The sequence below is a fragment of the Mus caroli genome, chromosome 10 (genome assembly GCF_900094665.2).
Source record: "Mus caroli chromosome 10, CAROLI_EIJ_v1.1, whole genome shotgun sequence".
In the NCBI taxonomy this organism is placed as follows: Eukaryota; Metazoa; Chordata; class Mammalia; order Rodentia; family Muridae; genus Mus; species Mus caroli.
Window position 1 is genome coordinate 8,715,750 of NC_034579.1, and position 25,503 is coordinate 8,741,252.

The following is a 25,503-nucleotide window of genomic DNA, read 5'->3' on the forward strand; positions in this document are numbered from 1 at the left end:
AACAACAACAACAACAACAACAACAATAACAACAACAACAGCAAGGCGACGATGATAGTGCCCAGTTTATTATTAATATGCTTCGCTCACTAGTGGTCATTTAAAGAATAAATGACACACTTACGTGTCATATACATTGAGCAGCCAGTTGAGACACATATCGACGCAGAGTGGGACATTGACCAAGTCCTTGTGCAGCTGCTCAAGCCCATCGTAAGTGGTGGTCAGACAGTTGATGACGTCTGGGACACTCAGGAGCTGATCATTTTGGTTCAGTTTGTGCTGCTTGAAAACTTCATTCGTCGTATTCAGCTCTAGGAGATCCACTAATTGGATGAGGAAAAAGGATTAGAGAGAGGCATCGCCTTACCCAACAACACTGAAACCCAGCACTTCTATTCTCCAGCTTTTAGCTTGACTGGTCAACTCATGAACTGATCCTTCCCTGTTAACTTCAGCTGTTAGTGAAATAACACTTCCATTCTCTCAGATCAAATATATTCTCTATACCTTTGGGCCTGTCCATCTAAATGCTGTAGCTTTTGGATCTTCTACCAATTTTTGGTCTTTGAATTTTTCTTTCTTTTTGATATCCTTGTTATAGTCGCTCTGTGTTTTTCAGTACAGACATGAGTAGTCTACAAATTTATTCCAAACATTAAAATATCCCAAGTAACAACACTGGTCACCTCATGTTAGCTCACTAACAGTCTCTTCACCACTTCCTAATTGCTTTTTAAATTCTCTAAAGTTAGTCTTAAGTGATTCTCATAGAAATACCAAAGTTGAGAATATTGAGGAGGAACTCTGTGATTTCAACAGATATCTACACTAGGTGATGTTTAAATCTGGCTAACCCATCATCTCCTCAAACATTTATTAACATGTGTTCAGGGAAAACATTCAAAAATCTTTTATTCTAACTCTTTGAAATGTAAAGCAAGTTTTATTATCTATAGTCACAACAACAGACACCAGAACCCTAGCTCTAATTATAACCTGTAATTATATAATTATGGCCTATCAAGCAGGTAATCTCCATACCACTGTCAAGCTAACCATTCCCTAACAGTATGCAAAAATGTACATAATGGCATTAAAAGGTCACTGGAGATAGTTTTTTAGAAAAATGAAGCAAACAAATAAATAAATAAAAGAACCAGATTTCATAGAAAAGTAATAGCTCTCTACCACCTGAAATGAGTGACATCAGAATTATTCTCAACTACCAGAATTGGCCCAAATCAAGTCAAGCCCCTTTGCCTTTCAGACAACCTGTAGCTAAGATGGATTCCTACTGCTTCACAGATCACTGGCCTTCAGGTATTTATTTCATTTCGTCTTTACTCTTCTTATGTAAAGTACAGATGGAGGGTAAGGCCGGTGCTAGAGCATGTAGGGTGTGCATGGAGCTCTTTCTTAAGCACATTACTAACAGGAAGGAGGAAAACACCTGGGAGAAGGATGGACAATCGTGTGAGAAAGCAGACTCGAGCTACAAACTCATGGTTGGAAATGCTGTAAGGGGAGCATTTTGCATTTTTACTTTCTTTACTTTCTACCTTCATGGTGGTTTTGTAACATCTGCATAAACTCAGATATTTTATGCAGTTGTTGTGGATGGACTCAAGTCTAGTACAATTGTCATTTATGTTTCATATATACCTTATGTACGTGCTAAAGTAAGCTCGTAAGTATTTTGAAAGAACGGTGCTTATTTCTGTGTCTGTGTATATCTGTACACCATGTGACTGCAGATGTCCTTGAAGGTTTGGAGCCTTCCAAGAGTGATCAGTGAGTGACCTGATGTGGGTGCTGGGAACTGAACCCTGTTCTTCCAAAAGAACAGCAAACATTTTGCTGAGTCATCTCTCTAACCCCTTATAATTTTTTACGCGACTGCATTTCTACTGAGATTCATCCACCAAGGTCAGGCATGCAATTCTGCAACCACGTCAGCAAACGTAAGCTTCTGATACTGTGGTTTTCAGATTGTAGATGTTTGGATTAGGAATACTTGGCCAAAGGACAGCTTGAAAAGACTCCCTAGAAGGTAAATTTTGAAATAGTCTTTGAAAGATAAGATAGACAAAATATAAGAGATCCAGGAAAACAAGGGGGGGGCAGATATTTAAAAGCACTATCTTCCAGGAAGAGATGTTGCTTTAGAAAAGACAGAAATTAAATTACTCTAAAATCCCACTAGAGAAAACAGATGGCAGCTAGTATCAAGTGTGACACATAGTGGGCTGTGGTCTTACTGAGGCAGCTACTGTACACAAAGCTTCCACCCCCTAAAGAAGATTCTTCTTTATAGTTAACTTTCAGTTATTCCTTAGCAAGGTGAAAACAAAGCCCAGCAGACCATCAAACGCCTATGCACTTACTGAATGTGGAAATGACCCAATTCGTAACATACAGGCATGGGAAATCGCAGGCTGGCACTAATTTAAAGTTTGCTCATGGAAATGACCATTATGTAAAATGTTTGCTTCATCTTCCTTTTCCAGGTTTTTAGCACTGAAAAACATCTAAGTGGGACTGAGAGCATTTAAGTAACTACTTCTTTCTTTTCTACTAAATAAACTTCCCCAACCCCCATGACATCATGACATCGTTTGACAGTGAACCAAAGCAAAGAAACAGCTTCTTTTGTATCTGAGTACTTATAGCTAGTGATTAACTACTAATTTTAAAATTTAAGTACATTTATGAAATAAGTCTATGCCGGCTGTTTAAACAACATTTTTTTTCAAGTTGACTACAGTAGAAAAGAAATATGTTAAAATTACATAGACAAATACAACTTCTACAATAACTCAATAGCAAAGACTTTTTAAAAAGACTCAGGCAGGAGACATAGGAATTCTGAGGAAGAGGCCAGTCCCTTTTCTTTTAGATGTCAACAATATCACTGCTAAATGTATGCTACTAACAAAAAATAATTTGCATAAGCATTCCATGAGCTGGAAATAGTGCCCAAAAAAAAAAAAAAAAAAAAGAATAAGTGACCTGGGAATCTATATTTTTCATTATCATTTTGCTCCATTTCTTGGTACTATAAATTATTTTCAACTCTGAACCTAGGATAGCAGTAGCAAAATCCACTTTCTACAGTATCTGACAAAGGGACCTGCTTAATCAAGGACAGTCGACTGAAAAGCATGGTTCTCCACAGACACAAAGAAATATATTCAATTACTGCCAGAATGGTAAGATTTCTGAATTCCAACACTAATTATGCCAGCCGCAAAACACACAGGGACAATAGACCAAATTGCAAAAACATCATTCCGGGATCAGTCCACCCTTCACTCAGTTCAGAAAAGCCTTCCTTGTTATCCACTCTGGGACCCAGACAGTAATTTGCCACTTCCCACAAACGATCCTGTCTTCAATTTCCAGTGATTTACACTGACACTTTGACTTAGTGCCTAAGCCAAGCAGGCATCTTCCTGAAGCATGTCACATTTCGGGACCTTTTAAAGAACAGACTACATTTAAATCACAGGAAATTATGATTTTGTCTCTTCAGAGGGAGAAAAATGACAGCTTAGTCATGCATGCGGTAAATGGAACAAACAGGCAATTTGTTTTCTAAGCAAGTTACAGACTTTTCTAGATTCTCACATATGAAGCACAGGGGGTCAAAAAGAGACATCATGCCCTCTCCTGGGTCAGGGGAGGGTAGAACTGATAAAACAGAAGGACACTGCAGAGTACCTGACTCAGGGCTTTGGACATCTCTCCAGGTCTTGGCTGTGTGCACCATGTCCTCTTCCTGGGAAACACTTCTACACGCAAGCTTTCAGGCTTGGAGTTTTAATCTGCAGGGATGATGGCTCATACCTCTCACCACACAGCATCTCTTTAGATGATTCCACATTCCCTTTCCTGCCTCGAGTCTCGTGGTGAACACTAGCCTGTTTTCACTGCTCGGTCCCCATCTCTCAGAAACTTCTACCTCGCTGTATTCCTAATCAAAATCTTACCTTCTGAAATCTGGTCTTTAGCAATTCTAGGACCTTCTGTCCTTCATCCTTTACAATTCGCCAACTACCAATCCCTTTGTAAACCAGTCACGAACAGGCAGTCCTATGAATCTTCCCTTCCAGTGGGCTTAGCCTCAGTCATCTCTGGCAAGAAGCACCTACCCATTCTATTCTCTCTTGTTTTCATGCTAAAATACTATTAAGGACATACACTGCCTACTTGGTAATATCGTTTGACTGTCTCAAAGTAGAAAATGATTGTATACTACTGAATTCTAGACAGAAAAATTATCCAAACTTTAAAGCCAATACCATAGAGATCAAAATACTAAAGAAATTAGAAATGGCTTCACTTTGTCAAACATCTCTTTTCCTAGAACTAGGGAAATAGGAGGAATGCAAGATCAAGGCTAGCCTGGGCTACATAGTGAGCCCCAGGACATCTGGGCTACATAGTAAGATACTGTCTTGATAAGTAATGTTAGTAATAGTTAATAATAATACCTCCAAATCAGAAATTTCAAGAACAAAATTTAAATGAACTCTGAAGGAATCTAAATGGGATTTAGGGAAACCTCTTAATACTGAGTAAGCTAATTCACCATGATACATTGGTTGACACTCTCTGACCTGTATCCAAGCATTTGACTGGATGCATCTAACTCCTATGTCCTTATCTCAGATTAGTGTCCACAGGCCGAAATCCAAGGTGGCTCTTATGGTTGAGTAAATAGAACTGTGATGCAAGGACACTGGCTTTCTCTACACCACAGGGACTGCTTCTGTCTCAGCTAGTGTTTCCTCTTACTTCTCTGCATGGCCTGCTACAAAAAGTCGTGTGTGTGTGTGTGTGTGTGTGTGTGTGTGTGTGTGTGTAACACATAGAATGCATAGTGTGTTGAAGAAAAAAGAATACACAATCTGTTACACACCAAAGAAAATGAACATACTAACATATATGTAATTATACGCCATCATGATCATGAGGGAACTCTCTAAACTTTGCATTTACTTTAAGTTCTTAAAATCATATATGTACCATAAATAGAATAGCAAGGCTTTGAACTGTATATAAATGAAACTGAACTATGCAAATGTATTTTGCCCTTTGACTTTTCGCATTAGTTTGACAGCTTTTGTATGGACTATGCTGATGTGACAGTTAGTTCATTCAGGTTTTGTTCCTGTATAGTAACATATTTTGAGTAAGACAAAATTAAATAAATCTAACTACTACAAAGCATGACTCTAAATTTTTTACATGTCTTTTAGTACACACCTATGTCACCTTCAAACTCACCATCTTGCTCAGGATGGCCTACATGTCTCCAGCTCTGCACCAGAAACTATAGGAGGGCTCAGGTAGGGAAGAACACAGCACAGACTCTTCCTTCTCATAAAAATATAATTCTCTTGGAAAGGCAGGCAAGAAGTATGTAGAAAGAATATTAAGAGTTATGATTCTGACCATGTGTCTAAGACAAGAAGTGTAATAAAACAAAAACACACACTCACATAAGAAAAGACTAGATGGAGTTACCAGGAGTGAGGGAAGAGGGGCCATGTTATTAAAGCATAGCTGGCAGCTGAGACCCACGGGATAGCACACACCAGTCACGGGAAGATTGCAAATGGGACCCAGAGCTTTTAGGCTGAAACTGGGTATAATCTGGTAGGCCACTCTTCAAGGTGAGCTGATGGGAGCACAGGGAAGGAAGTAGGGAGACAGAAAGCAGATGCCGGCCAGACAAAGGGCCCTACATAATAAGGGGAGTGCAATCTGCTGAAAGTATGAGCCTTCCATCCACCTGCATTGTGTCCTTTAGATCTGAGCCCTTTGCAGGGTGGAATGAGTCTCTTGCCTTGTTCTCAGAACCAGATGAATAAACCAAGACTGAAAGAATAAAGACAAATGTGCTCTCTCTTTTATGCTGGCAAGAAGGCACTATGCTGAGTGCAGACATGCACAGAATGAGAGGTGACCATGACCTCAAAGCCACTGTGTGTAGAGCAGGTCAACCTCCTGACACACAACTATTACACCAGGCAAACAAGTGAAAAACAGCAGCTTCAGGCCATCATAAAAATGCTGGGAAAATTAGAAACAGGTGGGATGAGCATGAAAATTGTAGAAGAGGTAAATTCTAAAAAGCATCAGGAAGAAATAAAAGATGAGCCAAGGCAGTTTAAGTAAACAGAGAATTTGAGAGAGAAAAGTTGATTTGGTCAAACAGGTAAATGTGACAAGTAGTATAGAGGCTCCAGGCTGGAGCCCTGTGGTGGCCAGAGGCAGTGGAAAGGGGGACGCCAGTGGCTGTCAGGAGATCCCTGAAGCTATGTAAGCTGACACAAACTGGGGACTTTGTTCACTGTACATTATAAAATATCTTTTAGCTCAGAGACTGGAGGAGTCGCTCTTCTGCTCCTCTCAGGTTTGGACGTGATCCAGAGAGAGACATCTTCCTTCAGGAGTAAGAGAAACCAAGAAAGCACACCCTCAGTGCATAAAGAGGGTTCTCTACCCAGGTGCAGAACAGAACACTGGTAACATGTTCACCATGTTACAAAAGAGTCTTTGGCCAGTGGAAAGTCCATGGCTGGGTCATCTACCCTCATTTTAAAACCCAATAGGCCTGGAAAGACAAGACTAGCTGGATGTTGGGTTCAAAACTATTATCACTACAGACACATTGAGGAGATAGACAACCTGCCTTCTGTTCACAGTCAGCTTCCTATCCCATTCCCACCCAATACACAGATCTCTAGCCCGAGTGTGAGAGCTCCCATGTTTTGAACAGGTCATTCTGGAACATGTTTTGTAACTACTACAACATGCTGACTACCTTTGAGCCTGTGGGGATAACGCAAGGCTTGAAGTCACCTCCTCCTTCCATTCTGTGGTTTAGATATTACTGTTTCTCTGCCTGTTAGACTTCTCATCCAAAAGGAACATAGGTCTTTCTTATTTAATATTTTGCACAACTCTGTCTTCTCTAAGTGACTGAACATCTCCCTTTGTTCGTCTCTGCTCACCCAGCCAACTTAAAATGGTTCCATAACTTATATTTAGCTATTGAAATTTTATTTTCCTTAGTTGGGGGAGGGGGTGTGGTGTGCAACTGTGAGTCCACAGAGGAAAACTTACAGGAGTTGGTTCTCTCCTTCTACCATGAGATCCAGCGACAGAAGTCATTAGTCATATACAACAAGTACTTCTTCCATATGAGACACTCATCAGCCTTCCCATGATAGGTTTTAAGAAGCACAATTTTTGTCCCTAACATACCATTTTTTCTGAGGGTAATTTTCAAAACTTCACTGAGCTACCCAGGCAGATAATAGCTCTTAACAAAGAGTAGAAAACAAGCATATATGGAATTTTCCAAATCTCCCAATCTTTAAAGTACATGCAAATATTAATTGCATAATAGTATCTAGCAAGGCTCAAATGTTGCTTGTTTCAGGTCAATAATCCAAGCAAAGACAGAATCCAGAAAGCCTAAATACTCTATTTACAAGGATATACATGTCTGCTTACTTTTTGATATTCTAGGCATAAAAAGAACCTTTGGTTAGAATGACTACCATAGAATATCCCATGAGCATGCCCTCCACAGGGAAAAATCCATTAATGACACAAATAACTTCTGTCATGTTTAAAGGAAAACAGAATTTTCTGTCATGTTTATGGTTTTAGTTCCCAGACAAATCAGCAATGTGAATGCTTTGCATTTCTCTTTCATGACTGTATTGAGTCAAAGAGCTTGGAAGCCTACAGTTTGGAGTGGACAAAAAGGACTTACTAGGCAACAACCTACTACTTTGATTCAATGGCTTAATCTTTTAAAACTGGGTGGCAGTATAAATTTCCAAACTGCTTTTCCTACGTTTGGATAAATTTTGCACTCTGAATGTGAGTGGCACTGCTCATTGGTTTTGCCAGTACCCACTGACAACACCAATCATGAAGTATGAGTAGAAATGCAGCTAACTCCTTCAATGAGGGGCACTGAAAGTCAGATTGACTCTGCAAATAGCTCAGCCTCGCCATTTGTCTCTGTCTTAATGATAATAACAACAAAGTTAACCTCCCAAAGCAAGGTGATTCAGTTAGTGTGATAACTCACGACATAATGCTTTTTGCAGCCTTCGAATTTTGATTGCTGTGCGGTAGGCAGAGAAACGTACATTATTCAGATCAGCTGAAATGGAAGAGAGAACAAGTTAAAGGCCTGCTTATTATTTAACTTATACTGAATGCCAAGAATGAACATATTCGCTTATTTTGGATCATAGAAAAATGTGTGAGTTCATGATAAAAAAAATCTTCCTAAATTTCACATCAATCTATAAATATGATCAAATGATTGTTCATACCATATTGGGAGACACTGCAAAACAATCTTATTCAGAAAACTCAAAAATCCCTTTCCATGACCAAATCACCTCTTTTCCAAAACCAGTGATAAAATGGAGGTCAATCTGACCTTTTCCATCCTCATTTGAAACTACAAGTCACATATCATGTCCTCCCCTTTGGAGGAAAAGAACAATATGCATAGAAGTTGGTGAGAACCTGGACACATAAGCTGGCTTCTCCTTCATTCTATTTACCAGCAGAACATCTCTCTTCATCTAATCAGACTACATGACTTCATCAGACCTATCAGAAGTAAAACATTTCCTTACTTTTCACTTCTCTTTCATAACACAAAGCTTTGATCCAATAATTTTGCACTGCTATTCTATAGAACCTGTCTTGTGCTGTGGGTGTGTCAGCCATGACCGGTGGGGGTTATGAGCATGGGGAAAAGTTCTGCCCTACGGGAAAACAGGAGGTACCAGTACAACTGGGGACTACCAGACTGCTCAGCTAACAGGGTTTCTCCTTCAGAGTCATTGGCTTACTGGGGCAATTAGTTTTCTGTCGTCTGCCAGCTCATCCCAGTACTCATGGAGGCTGTTCTTCTACGCTCTGTCTACCCTGATCAATTTGCTTCTTCTATTGGTTCACAGATTTGGTTGTTTTAAGCAGATCTATGAAAATAATCAGCATTCCTATCTTGGAACCAGTGAATATTACAATTTCTTCCTCTGTTCCCTAAAGATAGGCTAACAGAGACTGACAAAGTTGGAAGAAAACTCAAAGATCACTGCCTCTTTTCCCCCATCTTGGTCTCTAAATCAAGCAAAGCAGTGACTTTTCTCCTGCAGACTCAACTACCAAGGGAGAGTGCCCGACAGAGCCCAGTGTTTAAGAGAAAAAACAAGTGTGTGTGCCTGGTCTTAAAATGGGAAGGAGTGGAGCACAGGATGCTGCCATATCCTCCCTTAGCACCGCCTCAGTTTCTCAAGGACTAAACTTCAGTGACTACTGTCAACCTGATGAAGGCCATCTCACCTGTTTTTAGACTGCCTACTGACAGTCTAAAAACAGAAATCTTTTTTTTCCCCTGTCAAAATAAGTTTAGTTTATGACTTAAAAATTAAGTAAGCTAATTTGAGAAAATTTTCCCACATAGAAAACAAAATGGTTTAAATCAGTAAATTTGAAGTTACTATATTGTTACTATGTTTTCCCTTTTTTTAGTGTGCAGAGCTGAATTATAAGATGAGGTAAGACCTAAAACAATCAGATCTCTCCTGGAAAATTAAGCCCTTTTGGCTGGTACACTTCCAAATCACCAAGTCTTGCTTTATGCGTTTACCTTAGGAGTTCAACTACCTTTAAATTTCAGGACTCTTGTTGTAGCATGTCGGGGCACTGTCTTCTCATGCCACAGCATGATCCTTTCATCCACACAAGAAGAAAAGATGAGTAGCCAAGTATCTTTTTATGACTATTCAGTCCTTGGCTATGAAGGCCATTCACCACTACTAAACACAGCAACACTCACTAAGGCCTGCTTATAAATACAGCAGCACTCACCAAGGGATTGAAAGAGTTCAGTCATTTTAGGATGATCCCAACAGGTTGTCTGTGTTTGATGGCTGGGGAGAAAACAAAAATGTAAGTATAAACAACATACTACAAAATACAATATAAGCTATCGTCTTCTAAAATCCTACATAGACTTGCAAAGCATGCAAAAAAAATCTCCATATGGATCACTCAGAAATCTAGTGCCCAATTATTACTCAGTATTCAAGGTATGAATAATAGGGGCTGGGGAGATGGCTTCAGGAGTAAAATGCTTGCCAAGGAAATATGAGGATGAAAATTCAGAGCCCTGTACTCTGTGAATCCTGGTGGGTTTGGAAGCTCATCTATAATGTCAGGACAGTGGAGAGAGGCAGGGGGAGTCTGCAGTAAACTGGCAAGCTAGACTTTGGTGAGCTCTGGGTTCAAGTGAGGTACCCTGCCTCAAAATATAAGGTGTAGAGGAATAAAGGACTTGTGACCTCCATATATGTACATATATTCTGTCTGTCTCTGTCTGTCTCTTGTCTCTGTCTCTGTCTCTGTCTCTCTCTCTCGTCATTTTCCACATACATGGGAACATGCATAAACTTGCACGCTACACAGACACATATACATACAAAACCACTCTGAATAACCAATTTTGCTTGTGTAACTGTATTAAGAAAAGATAGACAAAATTCTGCTTTCTGTATCGAAAAAACAATTGCAACTACAATCTGAAACACAGACATGAGGAATGACTGCCAGGGATGCTTGGACCCAGAGTAGGGTGTGGCCAAATCAATGTGGCCTCCGGAATAATATCCATCTTGTTAGGCAGATGGTGGTTTCTCATTCCCAGTAAATGCTTTGACAGCAGAAGGCTATGTATGATGAGTTGCTGCGTTCTGAAGAGTTACCACACTTTAAAAATCCTAATCAAATTCCTAAAGAGCAGAGAAATGAAGACTCTAAATCTGAATATCATGTGCTCACTTTGCCATCTCCTGAGCTCTTCTGTTTGTTAACCAGGGTTCTCTTCCTACCTAGTTCATGCCTGCTAGCTCTCCTCTCCTTACACAGCCCAGGCCCCAGCCTCTCCTTAGCTAAGTGCTTCTCTCTTGTGATTTTTAAACTCTAGCTCCATCTTCCTAGTTTTACTCAATAACAAGTACTATTATTTTTGGAGGTTGATAATTTTACATATGATCCCTATCTTTATTTGAAAACACACCTTTATTTTATTGCTATAATTCATATATGTTTGTTGGAAATCTTAAAAGAATAGATTGTAAAACAAATTATGGTGGGTCACAACTTAGATGTGTGCATATATGTGTGCATGGGCATATTTGTATGTGTGTGTGACTGTAAGCATGCACACATATGTGTATGAGTGTAAGCATGTGTGTGTGGGGGGAATATGAGTTAATCTATTAATATTAATAATGAGTTAATATGAGTTAATTTTGATGATTTAGTAGCCTTATATTTAAAAATAGTGTGCAGTCCATTATCTAGGCCATAACAAAGCAATAACAGCTAATAGTTCTCAAAAGACTTCTCAGATGACCCTTAATTCTTAAGAAACTGTTTAGCAAGCTATGTGAAATAGCACACAACATGAGAGATGATATTAAAATATTCATAAAAATAAATTTAAGAGAAATCACTGCTTTTATAACTTACATGATGCACCAGAAAAGTCGCTTGCATTGCTGGGCAAGGAACAGAATCATTATTTTGTATACTTGGGTAATACAATACCCTGATAATTCAAAATGGGTTTCAATAAATAAATAAACTTTACGTTTGAATTGAGTCAGTAAGACGTCCTAAGAATCTCAAATAGAATAGTTCTATGGAGGGAATATGTTTTAGAACCCACTGGAAAGCTGTCTGCCTCCTATCCTGTTATGCTTAACTCCAGTACAAAGGGACAAGTATTTCCACTTGACTTGAACATCAATGAAACCACTCTATCCTCTAACTACCGGTACTGCCCTAAAGATCATGGGCACGTAGAAGATGTCTAGCATAAAAGAATGGCTGTTCACAGTATGGCCATGAGCTTGGCAGAAACACATCTCTCAGCCACCAGTAAGATTTAAAGAACAGTTTAGTGAAAATGTAGTACAGTCCCATGCTGCTATCATGGGTTCCTAATCTCAAACATCAAAGACTCAGTTGATAGTTTTCTCTCTTTTTCTTTTTTTTCCTCCAAGCAATTTCAGCCCTGGTCACAGCACTATTGTCCAAAGATACCCATCTCATCCAAAGATACCAAGACAAACCAAAGCTCACAGGCCAAACTAAAGCTCTCAGCAATGCAGAATCAGACTTCAGGCTTAAATATCATGCATGCATTCTCTAGAACTACAGATGTGGACCTTCCCCTTGGACAATCCTATGCTGCCACAGGGGCAAAATACCACTGGCAAGTTAGGCAAACAATTGAGGATTCCAAAGCAGGCTGCTAATGGTTCTGCGCTGATGGCTGGGCATCCTGGGAACCTAAGGAACACACACATTTGGCAAGCAGATGGAGGGAGGGGCAGGGAGGCTCCTTTGTGAATTCAATACTAGTTGATTCATTAGACAGAACTGCAAAGGCTCAAAGTAAACACAGCCTTTGGTTACAAAGTAAAGCTGTGGGTTACACAACAATTGGGTGGGAGGTTCTTTCTTTCTTCCTCTCTCTCTTTCTTTCTTTCTCCCTTTCTTTCTTTCTTCCTTTCTTTCTTTCTCTCCTTTTTAAGTGGAGAAAGAGGATCAGAACAAAATCCATACAAGATGTAAAAGCTAAGTATATGAACAGCTGCAGGATCCCTAGAGCAGGGAAGTCTTGCCATAAAACTTCCAGCTTGCCTAGAGCAGGCAACCAAGACAGAAGCAAAGTAATGTCTTCCCTCAAAATAACGGAGGCAATCTTCCTATCTTCCAAGCAATCCCAAGGCTGGTAGAGGGAGAAGCTAACCACAGCACCCCGGGGAAACTACCCTGCCACACTAGAATGCTGCTACCAAAATCTTACTTCAAAAAATCGTACCTGATCCAGGAAGGTGTCCCGGAATAAAATAAAAATTTAAATATCCAAATGAATATTTAGGTTCAAAAAATCTCTGGAAGCAAAGGATAGTGTGAGAAGTGACCTCTCACCAGGGTGGCCAGCCATCCGGATTTGCCTTCATAGGGGAAACGATAGCAAAAATGGTTGAAGCCTTTGATGAGGAAAAGTCTACAGGGTTCCCTGTGACTTACATTTAGTTTGTTATGCAAAAATGCAGATCATACAGGAAAGTATTCAAACAAATGAAATTAACACTGTAGCGAGGCCATGAAGCAACCAACTGCACAGTTCAGCTTTGGTGTCCTTTTTGATAGGCAAATAGGAAATATATGGATTTCTGAGCAAACTTCTGCTGAGGGATATTAAGTAATAGGATAATATTACATTAAGGCATGGCTTACACATTCTATACATTTTGAAAACCAAGTTTTACTAAGTAATATTAGGTATTAGCCTAATATTCCAGGGAGCAGATTGGACTTTTCTGTATGTGAAAAGCTCAGTCCACGTTATGATGCTGCCTGTGACTTAGGGGACTCTGGTGGCTGTTTTCAGATGTGGGAGGGCACAGTGGAGAGAAGGCACTTAGATAACTCGTTGAGGGCCTCGGGCCAGGAGCAGTATGGAGATCTGAACACAGATGGTCTGATTTAAGCCTGAGCTCTTGTAATGGAAGTGGATTTGCAGAATTAAGGTTTTTAAATATTTCTTGATGAATCCATCCAGATTTGAGCCCACAAGTCCATCATTATAATCACTACAAACAACTTTTATCACTCTGCCTTCCCCCTCCCCCCTGGCAAATCTCGGGCCTGGATCTACTCAATTACTTTGCCTTTTCTGAATCAAAGCAGCTGTGGCTGAATATGGAGAAGAAAACAAAAACCAGTCTACATACAGACTGTTTCTACTTTAAATATTTGATTCCAAGCTTCAAATACCTGCCTACAAACAAGTGAACTAGTGTCCCTAAACTCCAAGATCACAGACCCCTTCCTTCCTCCTTCTCCTTGCTAACCTAAAAGGAAATTCCCTTCCCTGATACTATCTTGCCTTTGTCTCACACTTCATTGAAAAACTATAAACTGCTAGATTCCACCTCTCTACCTCCAAATCCACAACATTCCCTCTTCTACCCACCTTCCTTGCCACCCTTAATTGAACATCACTGATACCAGCAGTGGCCAATTCCCCACCAATGATTCAAAGGAAAAAAAAAAAAAGTGCTATGTTATCAGCTTATCTCACAATAAAACTGATCTGCTCAATTCTGCCAAACACATACACACACACACAAACACACACCATAACCTTAAACATACATCTTCTGCTAACATTCACCCTTTTCCCGCTTCTCCACAAACAAAACTTACTATCTATTATGCAATAGTTACACTTCCTGCTGTCACATTATCTACTCAATCAATTTGCATTTGGCTCCTAAATTTCTCCTCCATACAAACTGGTCTTATCAAAACTGTCAACAAGCCACAAAGTTCCCAGTGGAAAAGCCCTAACTCAAGGGATAAGACATTTCCTAAGGATGTTATGTAATAGGACAGAAGATAAGAAATGATAAGAAAAAAAAACAGATAATAAACCTGATTAAGATAAAACATAAACCTTGAGATTATTGTAACAATTGTTTAAATATAGTTTATAAAAGTTGGATTAGTAATCCAATGACCAATCAATTTTTTAGAGGCCTCTAAACTATATAGTGAAACAAACGCTGATAGTCCCGAGTGATGCCAGTCATCTAAGTGATACAGTCTCAAAGCCCTAAAAGATGGTATTTGCCACCGTCATTATCTCAATTTTTGGTTTCCCCGAGTGTGCCCCATAAGAAGAAACTCCAGTACCCCAGCGCTCACCACCATAACTTGAGTACTCACTCTGAACAGGATTGCATAGGCTGAGGGTCTGCTGGGGCAGTAAGGCACTGTCCAGCAAGCATCAACAGTAACTCCATGGTCCTCAGGCAATAGGAAACTTCTCGAACCTCGTCACAAGCATTTTGTCTTTTGGACTTTTAAAGGCAGGAAATTTAAGATTATATTTTGGGTGGGGGGATGTAATTAGAAACTCACAGCTTTAAGGAGAGAGCTTGACAGTCAACATTCCATAACAGAGAGTGTTGCTCCTCATGCAAATGAGACAGATTGTGAAGGGCCAGAGTCAGCCCTAAAAATGTCCTGGCTCCTCATGGTAACAAGGACATGAGAAAGAAAATACAAACTACAAACAGCAAAGAACTGGATTTGACTGTACAGTTTACTTAAGATAATTTGAGATTCAGGAGCAAGTCCAAAGGCAAAGCTGTAAGTAGGTTCACTACATCCCTAAATTCAGAAAGTCAATACTGTGGGCAGGGATGACAGAATAGTTGGTATAGAACTGTGAGAGAAGCTTTGCTGGTTCTTGGCTTTAAAGGGCCAGCAGAATTAATTTTCAGGGTGGCATGAACCTGGGGTAAGGGGAGGGGCAGGTGACACTTTGCTACAGGGCACTAAAGATTGATTAGAAGAATAAACATGCACTCCCTCAATAGATACGGGGCACCAGAACTGATAGGGCACCCCCAGCTGCCATCTAATACCTCCACCTCCCTGTCATCCTCACATAAGGGAGCAGGAACCACTCATCAGCACTGCTGGAAGCCATCTTCTTTTGCCTTGTCCCTGGGGAGCCTGGCATGGCTTTCCCTCAGGGCAGGGACATCAGGAGTCCGACCTCCCCAGAGGAATTATCTTTGTCTCCTTGTGGTTTCATTTTCAAAGGTGGATGTACATCTATTAGCCTCTCAAAAAAAAGTTACCAGTTCATCTGTTCGTTTATTTTTAAAGTAGATTAATCATTACCTCTAATTTGTTGTAGATGGCTATGTGAAATCCCTTTTATGTTATTTTGATTTAAAGCCAGAACAGAAGATATTCTACTTATTTTACAAATTTTAATCATTATGCTTGATTGAATAATAACTTTAACTATTTAATCTTCACAAAATGAAGGGCATGCACACTTCTTTCGTGGGTGGTTTCATAGCAATCCTTTCTGTGTCACATGGCAGGAGCTTACAAATTGAGTTCTTTCCTATTGCTAAAATCAGTCTTTAGGGCTGGCAATATGGTTCAGTAAGTAGAAGTGTTTGCTGCCTGCCAACCTAAACTGACCTTGGAACTGACCCTTGAGATAACAGTTTGTTCAAAGTTTTTTTTACCTCCACATCTGTGGCAGTCCCCTCCCTCACCTAGACAAAATCAATCAATCATCCAATCAATCGATAAATGCACAACTTAAAATCTTATTTATTTTTAGGAGAGGAATATGCATATGAGTACAGGTGTCACAGAGGTTAGAGAATTTCCATTGGAGCTAGGGTTACAGACAATTATGAACAACCAAATCAGGGTGTGGGTGCTGGGAACCGAACTTGGGTCCTTGGCAAAGGCCACAGATGTTCTTAACCACTGAACCACTCTTCCACTCCAACAATTTAAAAATGGAAAGAAAAGAAAGGAACTTTAAACTGGGGGGTGATGGTGCTATCGAAGTGCAATGGTGCTAAAGAATTTAGAAGATTCTAAGCCAGAATCTTATGCTATGGCACCAGAAAAGGACACATGAACATTAGAAAAGACTAGGGTGTTTTCAAAGACATTACTAGCTCCATCTACATGATCTCAGTGAACTAGGATGGGGTGGATATGAGAGATGCTTTGAGCCACAGCTCTGTGTTAGCCGCTGCGCAAGGCTGACCGTCTGCTATTCAGTTTCCTATGTTAGCCAAGGTGTGCTCATTCGTCTGAAGCTGACTTGAAGCACAGGGAAATTTAGTAACCCCAAGGAGCTTATATTCTGTCATTAGGCAATTTTGTTCTCTCTTCCCATCAGCAGAGTTGGCCCAGTAAGTTTAAAATATTTATTTTCCAATAATGAGTCACAGACTCGATTCTTATCAAAATAGACTTCTGAGTTTTCTTGTGCTTTGGTTCCATTTATTCCTTTATCATTTAACACAAAACAAACAAACAAAACACACACACACACACACAGAGCCTTCCTCTTTAAAGGGATTCAGTGTGTCCTGTGGTCTCCACTTACAAATCAGGAGCTCAGAGATATAATCTGTCCTTTGGACGAGGGAAAAGGAGGAAATGTGTTGTAGGGAGAGATGCAGAGGGTAACATATTTTTCTTGTACTGGGCATTAAATCGTTGCTATAGATTCATTTGGTTCTAGTTTGAACTTTCAAGAATCCTTAAAAATAAATTGTTCTTATCACTTAAGCTGTTGCTGGTAGAGAAACACCTTCACGAGCTTTCCCTTTGTTGTCTGGCTGGGTATTAGGATTTCCTATAATAGCCCAGCTTCCCTACCCTTGGTTAGGGAAAAACAACACTGCCATCCTATTTGTTATTGCATGCTCTATACCACACACACACACCACACACACACACACACACACTCCAAAATATAAGCTGCTAAATGTTGTTTGTTTGTATGTATGTTTGCAAGGCCCTAGGCAACCAGTTGGTATTCTCTTCACTGGGGAAAGCCACCTCGCCTACTCCCAGCCATCTTCAGTCACCTATAGTTTTTTGTCCCGTGTTGAGGACCTGTGGACTTTCCTCCAGTCAGGTTGGTATCCACTGATGTCACCTTGCTCTCATGTTTGGGCAGACATGTCAGTGAGACTTTATGGGTGTAGCTTCCAATGTTACTAGGAAACACAGTCTCAGAGTAAACTCCCTGATCCCTTCTGGCTCTTACAATCTTTCCACCACCTCTTCTGCAATATTCCCTGAGTCTTAGGTAAGGGAGTGCTTGTAGATGTAGCCATTAGGACCAGGCTCCACCACTCAGCATTTTGATTAAACCTGTTTTTCTTTATGACCTTATTTATTCCTCTCCGGCATTTGTTAGTGCACCAGGCACCCAACTATCACAGGCATTAACAAAGAGTCATGCCACATAGACATCTTCTCATAGTTCACATCTACATCCTGATGCTCTTCAAAGACATACATGCCTCTCACTACCATGAACTTCAAAATGCTAATGAAGGGCCATCTCGATCTGCATCCTATATTTTTAATTAACCTATACAATTAAGATATAACCCCAAAATAATTTTGACCTCTCCTTTCAAAGTCTCTTGCTGCACTCCAGCATTATATGTATGAAAATGCAAGCTTAAAATTTCTACTTGAATACTATTTTTTGACAGCTAAATTAATTCACTCACTTTGCCCCAGGAAATTCTAATAGCGTGACAATAATGCTAAGTAGGTTTTTAACATTTTTTTCTACTTATATGTACAGACATGCAAGAGGAAGTACACATTAAAAGTCCTTTTATTCATCATTTACTTGCATATGAATTTACCCAAGGATTGAATCTTGTTTTCGTAACAATTCTAAGTGAAAACTGGCACTCTAAACTCTACCTCCCAAGTTTAATGTTCCCTTTTCTATGGGGAAATAAACTGGAAAGTTGCATAACAGAGTAAACAATGAAAAACTGCCAGATTAGTGAATTTTATAGAACCCGGAGACTTTGCTCTAAATTGTGAATCCCATAAAAGACATTTAATGCTAAATCTGTATGTATTTAAGAAAATGACCCATTTCCATGTGTGTAGCCATGGACCCATGGAGGATCTGAGTCATGAAGAACAAACAAAAGCAAAGCAAAAGACAAGAAAGCAAGAAGAGGGGGAATTGGTAGGAGGGGGGGTTGATGGAGGTGGGAAAAGGACAGGAGAGAGTGAGGAGATGAACAGTTACCAGAATTCATGTATGAAACTGCCAAGTAATAACTACTAAAAGGAGAAAAGAAAATCTGATATTTACTAAGATATAGATTCCTATAATGTTTTCTATAAACATTATAGGAAGCTTAACCTTTAAACATCGTCGTTAAAGAATTGCCACTGCTATTTTATATATTATTTTTCCAGTGTTGGTTATGAGCAAGCAATAAGATGTCGGATAGACCAACTTTGCTCCCACATGTTTTCTCTCCATGAGAATTGGCTGTCTGAGCAAGAACAGTCTTCCACTGTGCCCCAACATAAACTCCAGGGGTTAGACAAGGTCTAACTGCTTAATTCTTCATCATCTATTACTGATGTATACAAATGGAAATTCTTCAGCTAATGGAAGTGTTTGTGTGTGTGTGTGTGAAATGAACTGTAGATGTCTTTCCGACCCCCACAAAAACAAAACAAATGAAAAGAGTAAGACATTTCCAATTTTCTCTATCTAGTGAAAACAAATACTGTTTTACTAAATCGCGTTTACATTTTAAAATATCTGATTATAGAGGAGTCTAGGTCAAACAATCCATTAATTCATTTTAATCAATCTTTATGGAATTCTAAACTTGGGACTGTATATATACTCATTTTTTTAATGCTACCACACAAAAAGCCTCCAAAGGCTAGCATTGAGCATGGCAGGGATGCTTCTGGGAAGCCTATAAGGACCACACCCCTTCTTTTCCCAGCTTCTTCCAATTGTCTCTATTCCCAGAATGACATTCCACTTCCTCCATTTTCAAAGTTGCATTTGTATTTCCCTCTTCCAGTCTGGCTTCTCCTCAGCTGCTCTCTTCCTTTTAAAAGGCTCTCATGACTTCACTGACATCAGGATAATCTGCCTATGGTAGCCTAAAACCTGGAGACTGTTGCTAAATGTTGTTGTCAACACTGTTATGTATAAAGAGAACTGAGTCAAAGTCCCAGGGGTTAGGATTGGACTTCTTTAAGGGGAGGGCTTATTTTGTCTCAGATTTATAACTAAAGCCTTATTATTTGATTCAGGTAAATATTTACCCAAGCAGACTAGAGGTCTTGAATACCATTGCTATAGTTATTATTAATTGAAATAAAAATGTAAAACAGCTAAGAAATTTTAAAATTTTAATTAGATGGCCATAACTGCTTTCAACCAAGACAAGTCATCTCATTCAGTCTTGGAGTCCTTTCCATTTCTGTCTGTAGAAATGACACACTCATCAATTGCCTTGATGCCTCATTCTAGAATCCATCACAACTCAATATACCAAATGCTGTCTATGAACAAAAGAGTTAAATTCTCACAAGACAATGTATCACATACTGCTTATATTTTTATAGATGATGACCAGTTTGTTTTAAAAATGAGAATGGATATCAGGATAGAAGGAAGGGCATATTAAAATGTCCTATTCAACAAATATTGGTTTCATAAGCTTTTTCCAAACAAAGATCCGAAAGTCAATTAATATTGAAATAGGATTTTTAAGAGACCACACTTTGATTTTCAAGAGACCACACTTAGTTTCAGGCACGATACAAAGAAATCTTGGCACAGAGATTTTTTTTATTCAACTTGCCCAAGGCCACACAGCTAATGTGAGCCACAGCTGTCTTTTGATACTCAGTGTGCACTCTCAGAATTACAACTAGTTCTCCTAATACATAATAGGGTCAATGACAATGCTTAGTGCTGGATTGCACTGTAAAGCAACTGCTTCACTAACCTCCCCTTCCAGGGATAACAGAGGAGTGCGTCATCATTCTTTTCTGGGACAAACTATACAGTAAGTAAAGGACCAGCATCCTAAGATGGTGTGTAAACTAGGTAAGAGTCAGAATGGATTATGCTGAAAGGACCCAGATACAGCTGTCTCATGTGAGACTATGCCGGGGCCTAGCAAACATAGAAGTGGATGCTCACAGTTAGCTATTGGATGGATCACAGGGCCCACAATGGAGTAGCTAGAGAAAGTACCCAGGGAGGTGGGGGGATCTGCAACCCTATAGGTGGAACAACAATATGAACTAACCAGTACCCCGGAGCTCGTGTCTCTAGCTGCATATGTATCAGAAGATGGCCTGGTCGGCCATCAGTGGAAAGAGAGGCCCATTGGTCATGCAAACTTTATATGCCTCAGTACAGGGGAACGCCAGGGCCAAGAGGTGGGAGTGGGTGGGTGGGGGAGTGGGTGCGGGAGGGTGTGGGGGACTTTTGGGATAGCATTGGAAATGTAAATGAAATAATTACCCAATAATAATTTAAAAAAAAAAGGAAAGGAAAAAAAAAGAAGTAACAGGAAAGAGAATCTAGGCTGAAAAAACCTTATGATGAGGAGAAAGACGAGGATGAAGATGATGATAAAATAGCAACTCAGTGACCGGTCCCCAAGGCCAGAAAGACCTAATGAAGGACAACTTGCTGATTTTAAAACTAATTTCTTCCCATTATTAATCATGCACCGGATTGAATTCTGTATTAAAAAGTCCAGGGAGCTGGGTTTGCTGGCACACATCTTTATTCCCAACACTTGGAAGGCAAAGGCTGGGGTTGGGGGTTGGGGTGGGGATCTCCCTGAGTTCAAGGCCAACCTAGTTTCATAATAAGTTCCAGGCCAGCCAGGAGTACATAGGGAGACCCTGTCTCAGAACAAACAAACAAACAAAAAGGCCAACAGCAAAACAAGTTACATAGGGGAGCAGGAGCGCTCTTAAGTTATTCTGTAAAACGTTATTTCCTGGGTACACAAAAGAGAACTGAAGTGGACTTACTTGATGTAGTAGGGCACTTTATTATGTGAAATGGATCTCTGCCACGGCAGCTGGACGGAGGCTGAGGAAACAAAAGGAAGTTATTGGAAGCAGCAACCCTTACACCTTAATGTAAAACAAATGAACACATTTCGGAGCAACTCTTGAGGGACCCGTTCTGGCTCTGAGCTGGATTCCTACAATTAAGAAAAGCACGAGGCCAAGCAGCACAGCTTCAAAGCTTCATGTGAAGTGAGGAAAAGCACCCAGACTCAACATCCAGAGCCGATTCTGTTAGACCCTAACAATGAAAATACTTTCACAAAATCAGGTTATTGTTCATAAACATTACAACACAGAATACAGTACCGTCTGTAAAGCATGCTCCCTATATGCTGTACATTCAGATTTAAAATGACAGTTCCCAAGATGGAATTTCTAGTTCACTAATAGCATTCTTCACTTTGCACCATATTCATAGGCTCAGCTATTATGAACAGATGGCACTCAAGCAAATTTAATTATAAGAAGGTTTTAGGAAGAAAATTCAACATAAAAATAGGCAAGGGGTTTTTAAAGAAGCAAGCAGATCATCTAAGAAAAATATCAGATATTTATTTTGATCTGCAGTATTTAAAACACAGTTTTCCATGTTTGTAGTATGTTTGAGATGTTTGCCATGATTGAGATATGATGCCTTATAATGGAGGTACTTTACTTTTTGAAATTCTGTTTACTGATTACTTGTAAAGATACATTACATTATTGTTTGTTTTTTCTTTTTTTGGATTTTTTCGAGACAGGGTTTCTCTTTGTAGTTCTGGCTGTCCTGGAACTCACTCTGTAGACCAGGCTGGTCTCGAACTCAGAAATCCACCTGCCTCTGCCTCCCGAGTGCTGGGATTAAAGGTGTGTGCCACCACCCCCGGCCTACATTATTGTTTTAGTAAATCAATTATTTAAAAATTTATTTAAGTAGAGTACCCACGTGAATTTAGAACCAGAAGAATTTTGCTAAGCAAGGTACCAGGTAAATTAAAATGAAAATTTACAGCTATCTCTAGACCTTCACATGGACATGTCACTATTTTTTCATAATTTCTTGGCACATTGATATCTTGCAAATATGCAACATTCTAAACTTTGCCAAGCATCCCAAATCCAAGCTTTATTTTGAAAATGCAGCAAGATCCACACACCAATGTCCAGTTTAATAGAGAAGAAGCTAAATACGCAGAGTTAAAAATAGCCGCCCAAGGGCTGGAGAGATGGCTCGATGTCTAAGAGCACTGCCTGCTCTTCCAGACGTCCTGAGCTCTATTCTCAGCAACCAGATGATGGCGCACAACCATCTGTAATGGGAATCAATGCCCTCATCTGGTGCATCTGAAGAGAGTAACAGTGTACTCATATACATTAAATAAATAAATAAATAAATAAATAAATAAATAAATAAATAAATAAATCAGAGAGAGAGAGAGAGAGTCCTGTGATACGAGCCCCCCTCCCCTAAAAGAGAAGCAGCTGCCCAAAGTCCTTTTCAAAATGGTGTAGTTCGGATACTACAGCACCTTGCCAAAATCTAGCTCAGCAAACTTCCTCCTTAACAATTGTTCTGGTCTTGATCAAAGGCAAGCACTCATCTTTATAACTGTGTCCATAGATGTTCACAAACACACATAGAAATGAAGACTCAGGTATGCTAAACTTCTCATAAGAGCTAGCCTCACTTCATGTTGGCACCAAGCTAATAGGTCAGGTTTTATTATGTGTCTCATGGAACATGCTTTTTAACAAGCATGGATAAAGTCCAAGGAACACAATCAAGCCAAAGACCATAAGCAGCAAGGAATAAGAATTATTAAATGTACTAATTGCAAGTTTTCTCACACTTCTTCATTTATTTAGTAATTATTTTGATTCGAATAACCAAGCTCCTTGGACTGTCAGTTGAAGACCATGTGCTTGAACACCATGTCGTGTATTGCAATTCTGCAGTGCTTTATGACTGAAGAAACATGAACTAGATTTCCATGGGAGATGTTGCCAGGTGAAAAGTTAGGGCCCCATCAATATTAGCAGATAAACTGATCATTTGAACTACAGAGTCTCCATTATTTACAAATGCTTCTTCAATTTGGTCTTAGTTATTCTATAGGGTTTAGGAATCTATAATACTTAATATCTAATGAGTGTAATATGAGGCTATTTATTTCAACAATAGTGCTATCCATATGTTAAGCATTAAAAAAAAGGTCCATCCTTACCCACCACAAAGGGCTATACATCACTCAGAGACAAACACCACAGGCTCAGCTTAGGAACTGAAGATGGGTAAGTCTTAGAGGCAGGGGACAGAAAATGACAAATCTGACTTCACAAGAATATAAAAGTAAATAAAGCCTGACCCTTTTTCTGTGGTTTCGGAGAAAATAAGAGTTTCCATAATTGAGAAGTATTCTTGGCCTTGAGCTTAAAATTTACTTAAATTTAATTAAATTACACAACTTGTTTTTTTCCATATACTTCCCATAGGAAATTAAAGGCATTAATATGTGCTGAAAGCATCTTTGCCAAGGTTTGACTTGCGTGCTTTGTCTAACAGGATAGACTACTGAATTTAATTCTTGAGGCAATCTGAGGAAATAGGTATGCAGAGATCAAGAAATTAATTTTCAAAAATTCTCAGGTCTAGTAAAAGACAATGTTAACATTTAAAATCAGTTTGGGATTTTCAAAATTCAGCATTCTTAAATATCATCCCAAGTGGATGATAAATAAAACAGGGCTCAAAATTATTTACCTAAGACTTCATGAAGTGCACATAAAATTACAAATTCCAGTTGGAGGATGTTCCATTCAACCTACCTTGGTGCAACACTTAATGTATAATAACATTTGCCCATGAGATGACTACCTTGAGCTTAGTACACCAACATTTTCTCATTTAAGTATTTATATAGTGACTTAAAATTCATGTGAAGCTTTAAAAAAAAAAACCTAACTATACATATATAGAGAGAGAATTGAAATAAACTAATTAAAAAACTTTACAGCATAAATTTTTGGTATGAGACATTCATAACCTTTGCATGACAACTACCATATATGTTATCATAACCAATGTTTAAATGAGAAAACATATCTAGATACAAATTTACTTTTGTTTTCCTTTGAATATTTACCAATTTACATACTTCATTTATTATATAAGCAATAAGTAATATTTCATGAATATGTTCTCTTAATTTAAAGTATCGTTAGAGCAAAGATATAGCTCCTTGGGCAGAACTGAACGAATTTGCTAATTCATTCAAGTTAAGCAAGAACACTCAAATTTATTGATACTTACTGGACAGAAAGTGTTGAGAAGACGGCCCAAAATCTCTGTGGGCTTCCTGGAGCTGCTTAAGGCGATCGTCCACGGAAACCTGCACACAAGCACAAGCCAGATGAAATGGCTGACTTCAATACAATGGTTTTCATAACATCCTTGACTTAATTACTTTATCAAGTGATGCTGTTGCTCTATTAATTCATTACTGTTTGGGCAGAAAACTTCTCTTCTTATTAATGCGGTAGAATAAAAATCAACTTCTAACATTAAATAATGGTAAACAAAGCCAGAGATCATTCTAAACTATCTATATGAACTTTCAATCTATACAATAACCACATTAGCTTAATATTAATTGTGGTTATCATTTTAGCTATGAAGAAAGCAAGATACAAGGAAGGGTCAGAGGACACAACTAGTCGGAACGTGAATATTCATGCCTAGGCCATCGGAGCCCATCTCTATGCCTGAAAACTGTTCTCCCCAACTTGGCCGCAGGAAGCATGCTTCTAAGACAGCTTAAGATGTTCAACATCCTTAATCATCAGGGAAATGCAAATCAAAACAACCCTGAGATTCCACCTCACAACAGTCAGAATGGCTAAGATGAAAAATTCAGGTGACAGCAGATGCTGGCGAGGATGTGGAGA

At 39.2% G+C, this 25,503-nt stretch overlaps 1 protein-coding gene across 7 annotated transcripts in view; it reads right to left on the reverse strand.

Moving 5' to 3' along the window:
• Nucleotides 1–25,503, reverse strand: part of Utrn (utrophin) — a 493,578-nt gene that overhangs the window by 75,047 nt on the left and 393,028 nt on the right. For 4 of the 7 annotated variants that reach the window (XM_029482311.1, XM_029482313.1, XM_029482312.1 and 1 more), the window contains 5 exons: nt 24,869–24,947; nt 21,538–21,598; nt 9,922–9,983; nt 8,120–8,194; nt 70–326 (listed from right to left, as the gene is read on the reverse strand). In XM_029482311.1, the coding sequence (XP_029338171.1) occupies nt 121–326; nt 8,120–8,194; nt 9,922–9,983; nt 21,538–21,598; nt 24,869–24,947 (483 nt within the window). In that variant the 3' untranslated portion in view covers nt 70–120. Of the gene's footprint in view, nt 1–69; nt 327–8,119; nt 8,195–9,921; nt 9,984–21,537; nt 21,599–24,868; nt 24,948–25,503 lie in introns of those variants that run through there. The other 3 variants (XM_029482315.1, XM_029482316.1, XM_021174513.2) reach the window with 2 other exon arrangements.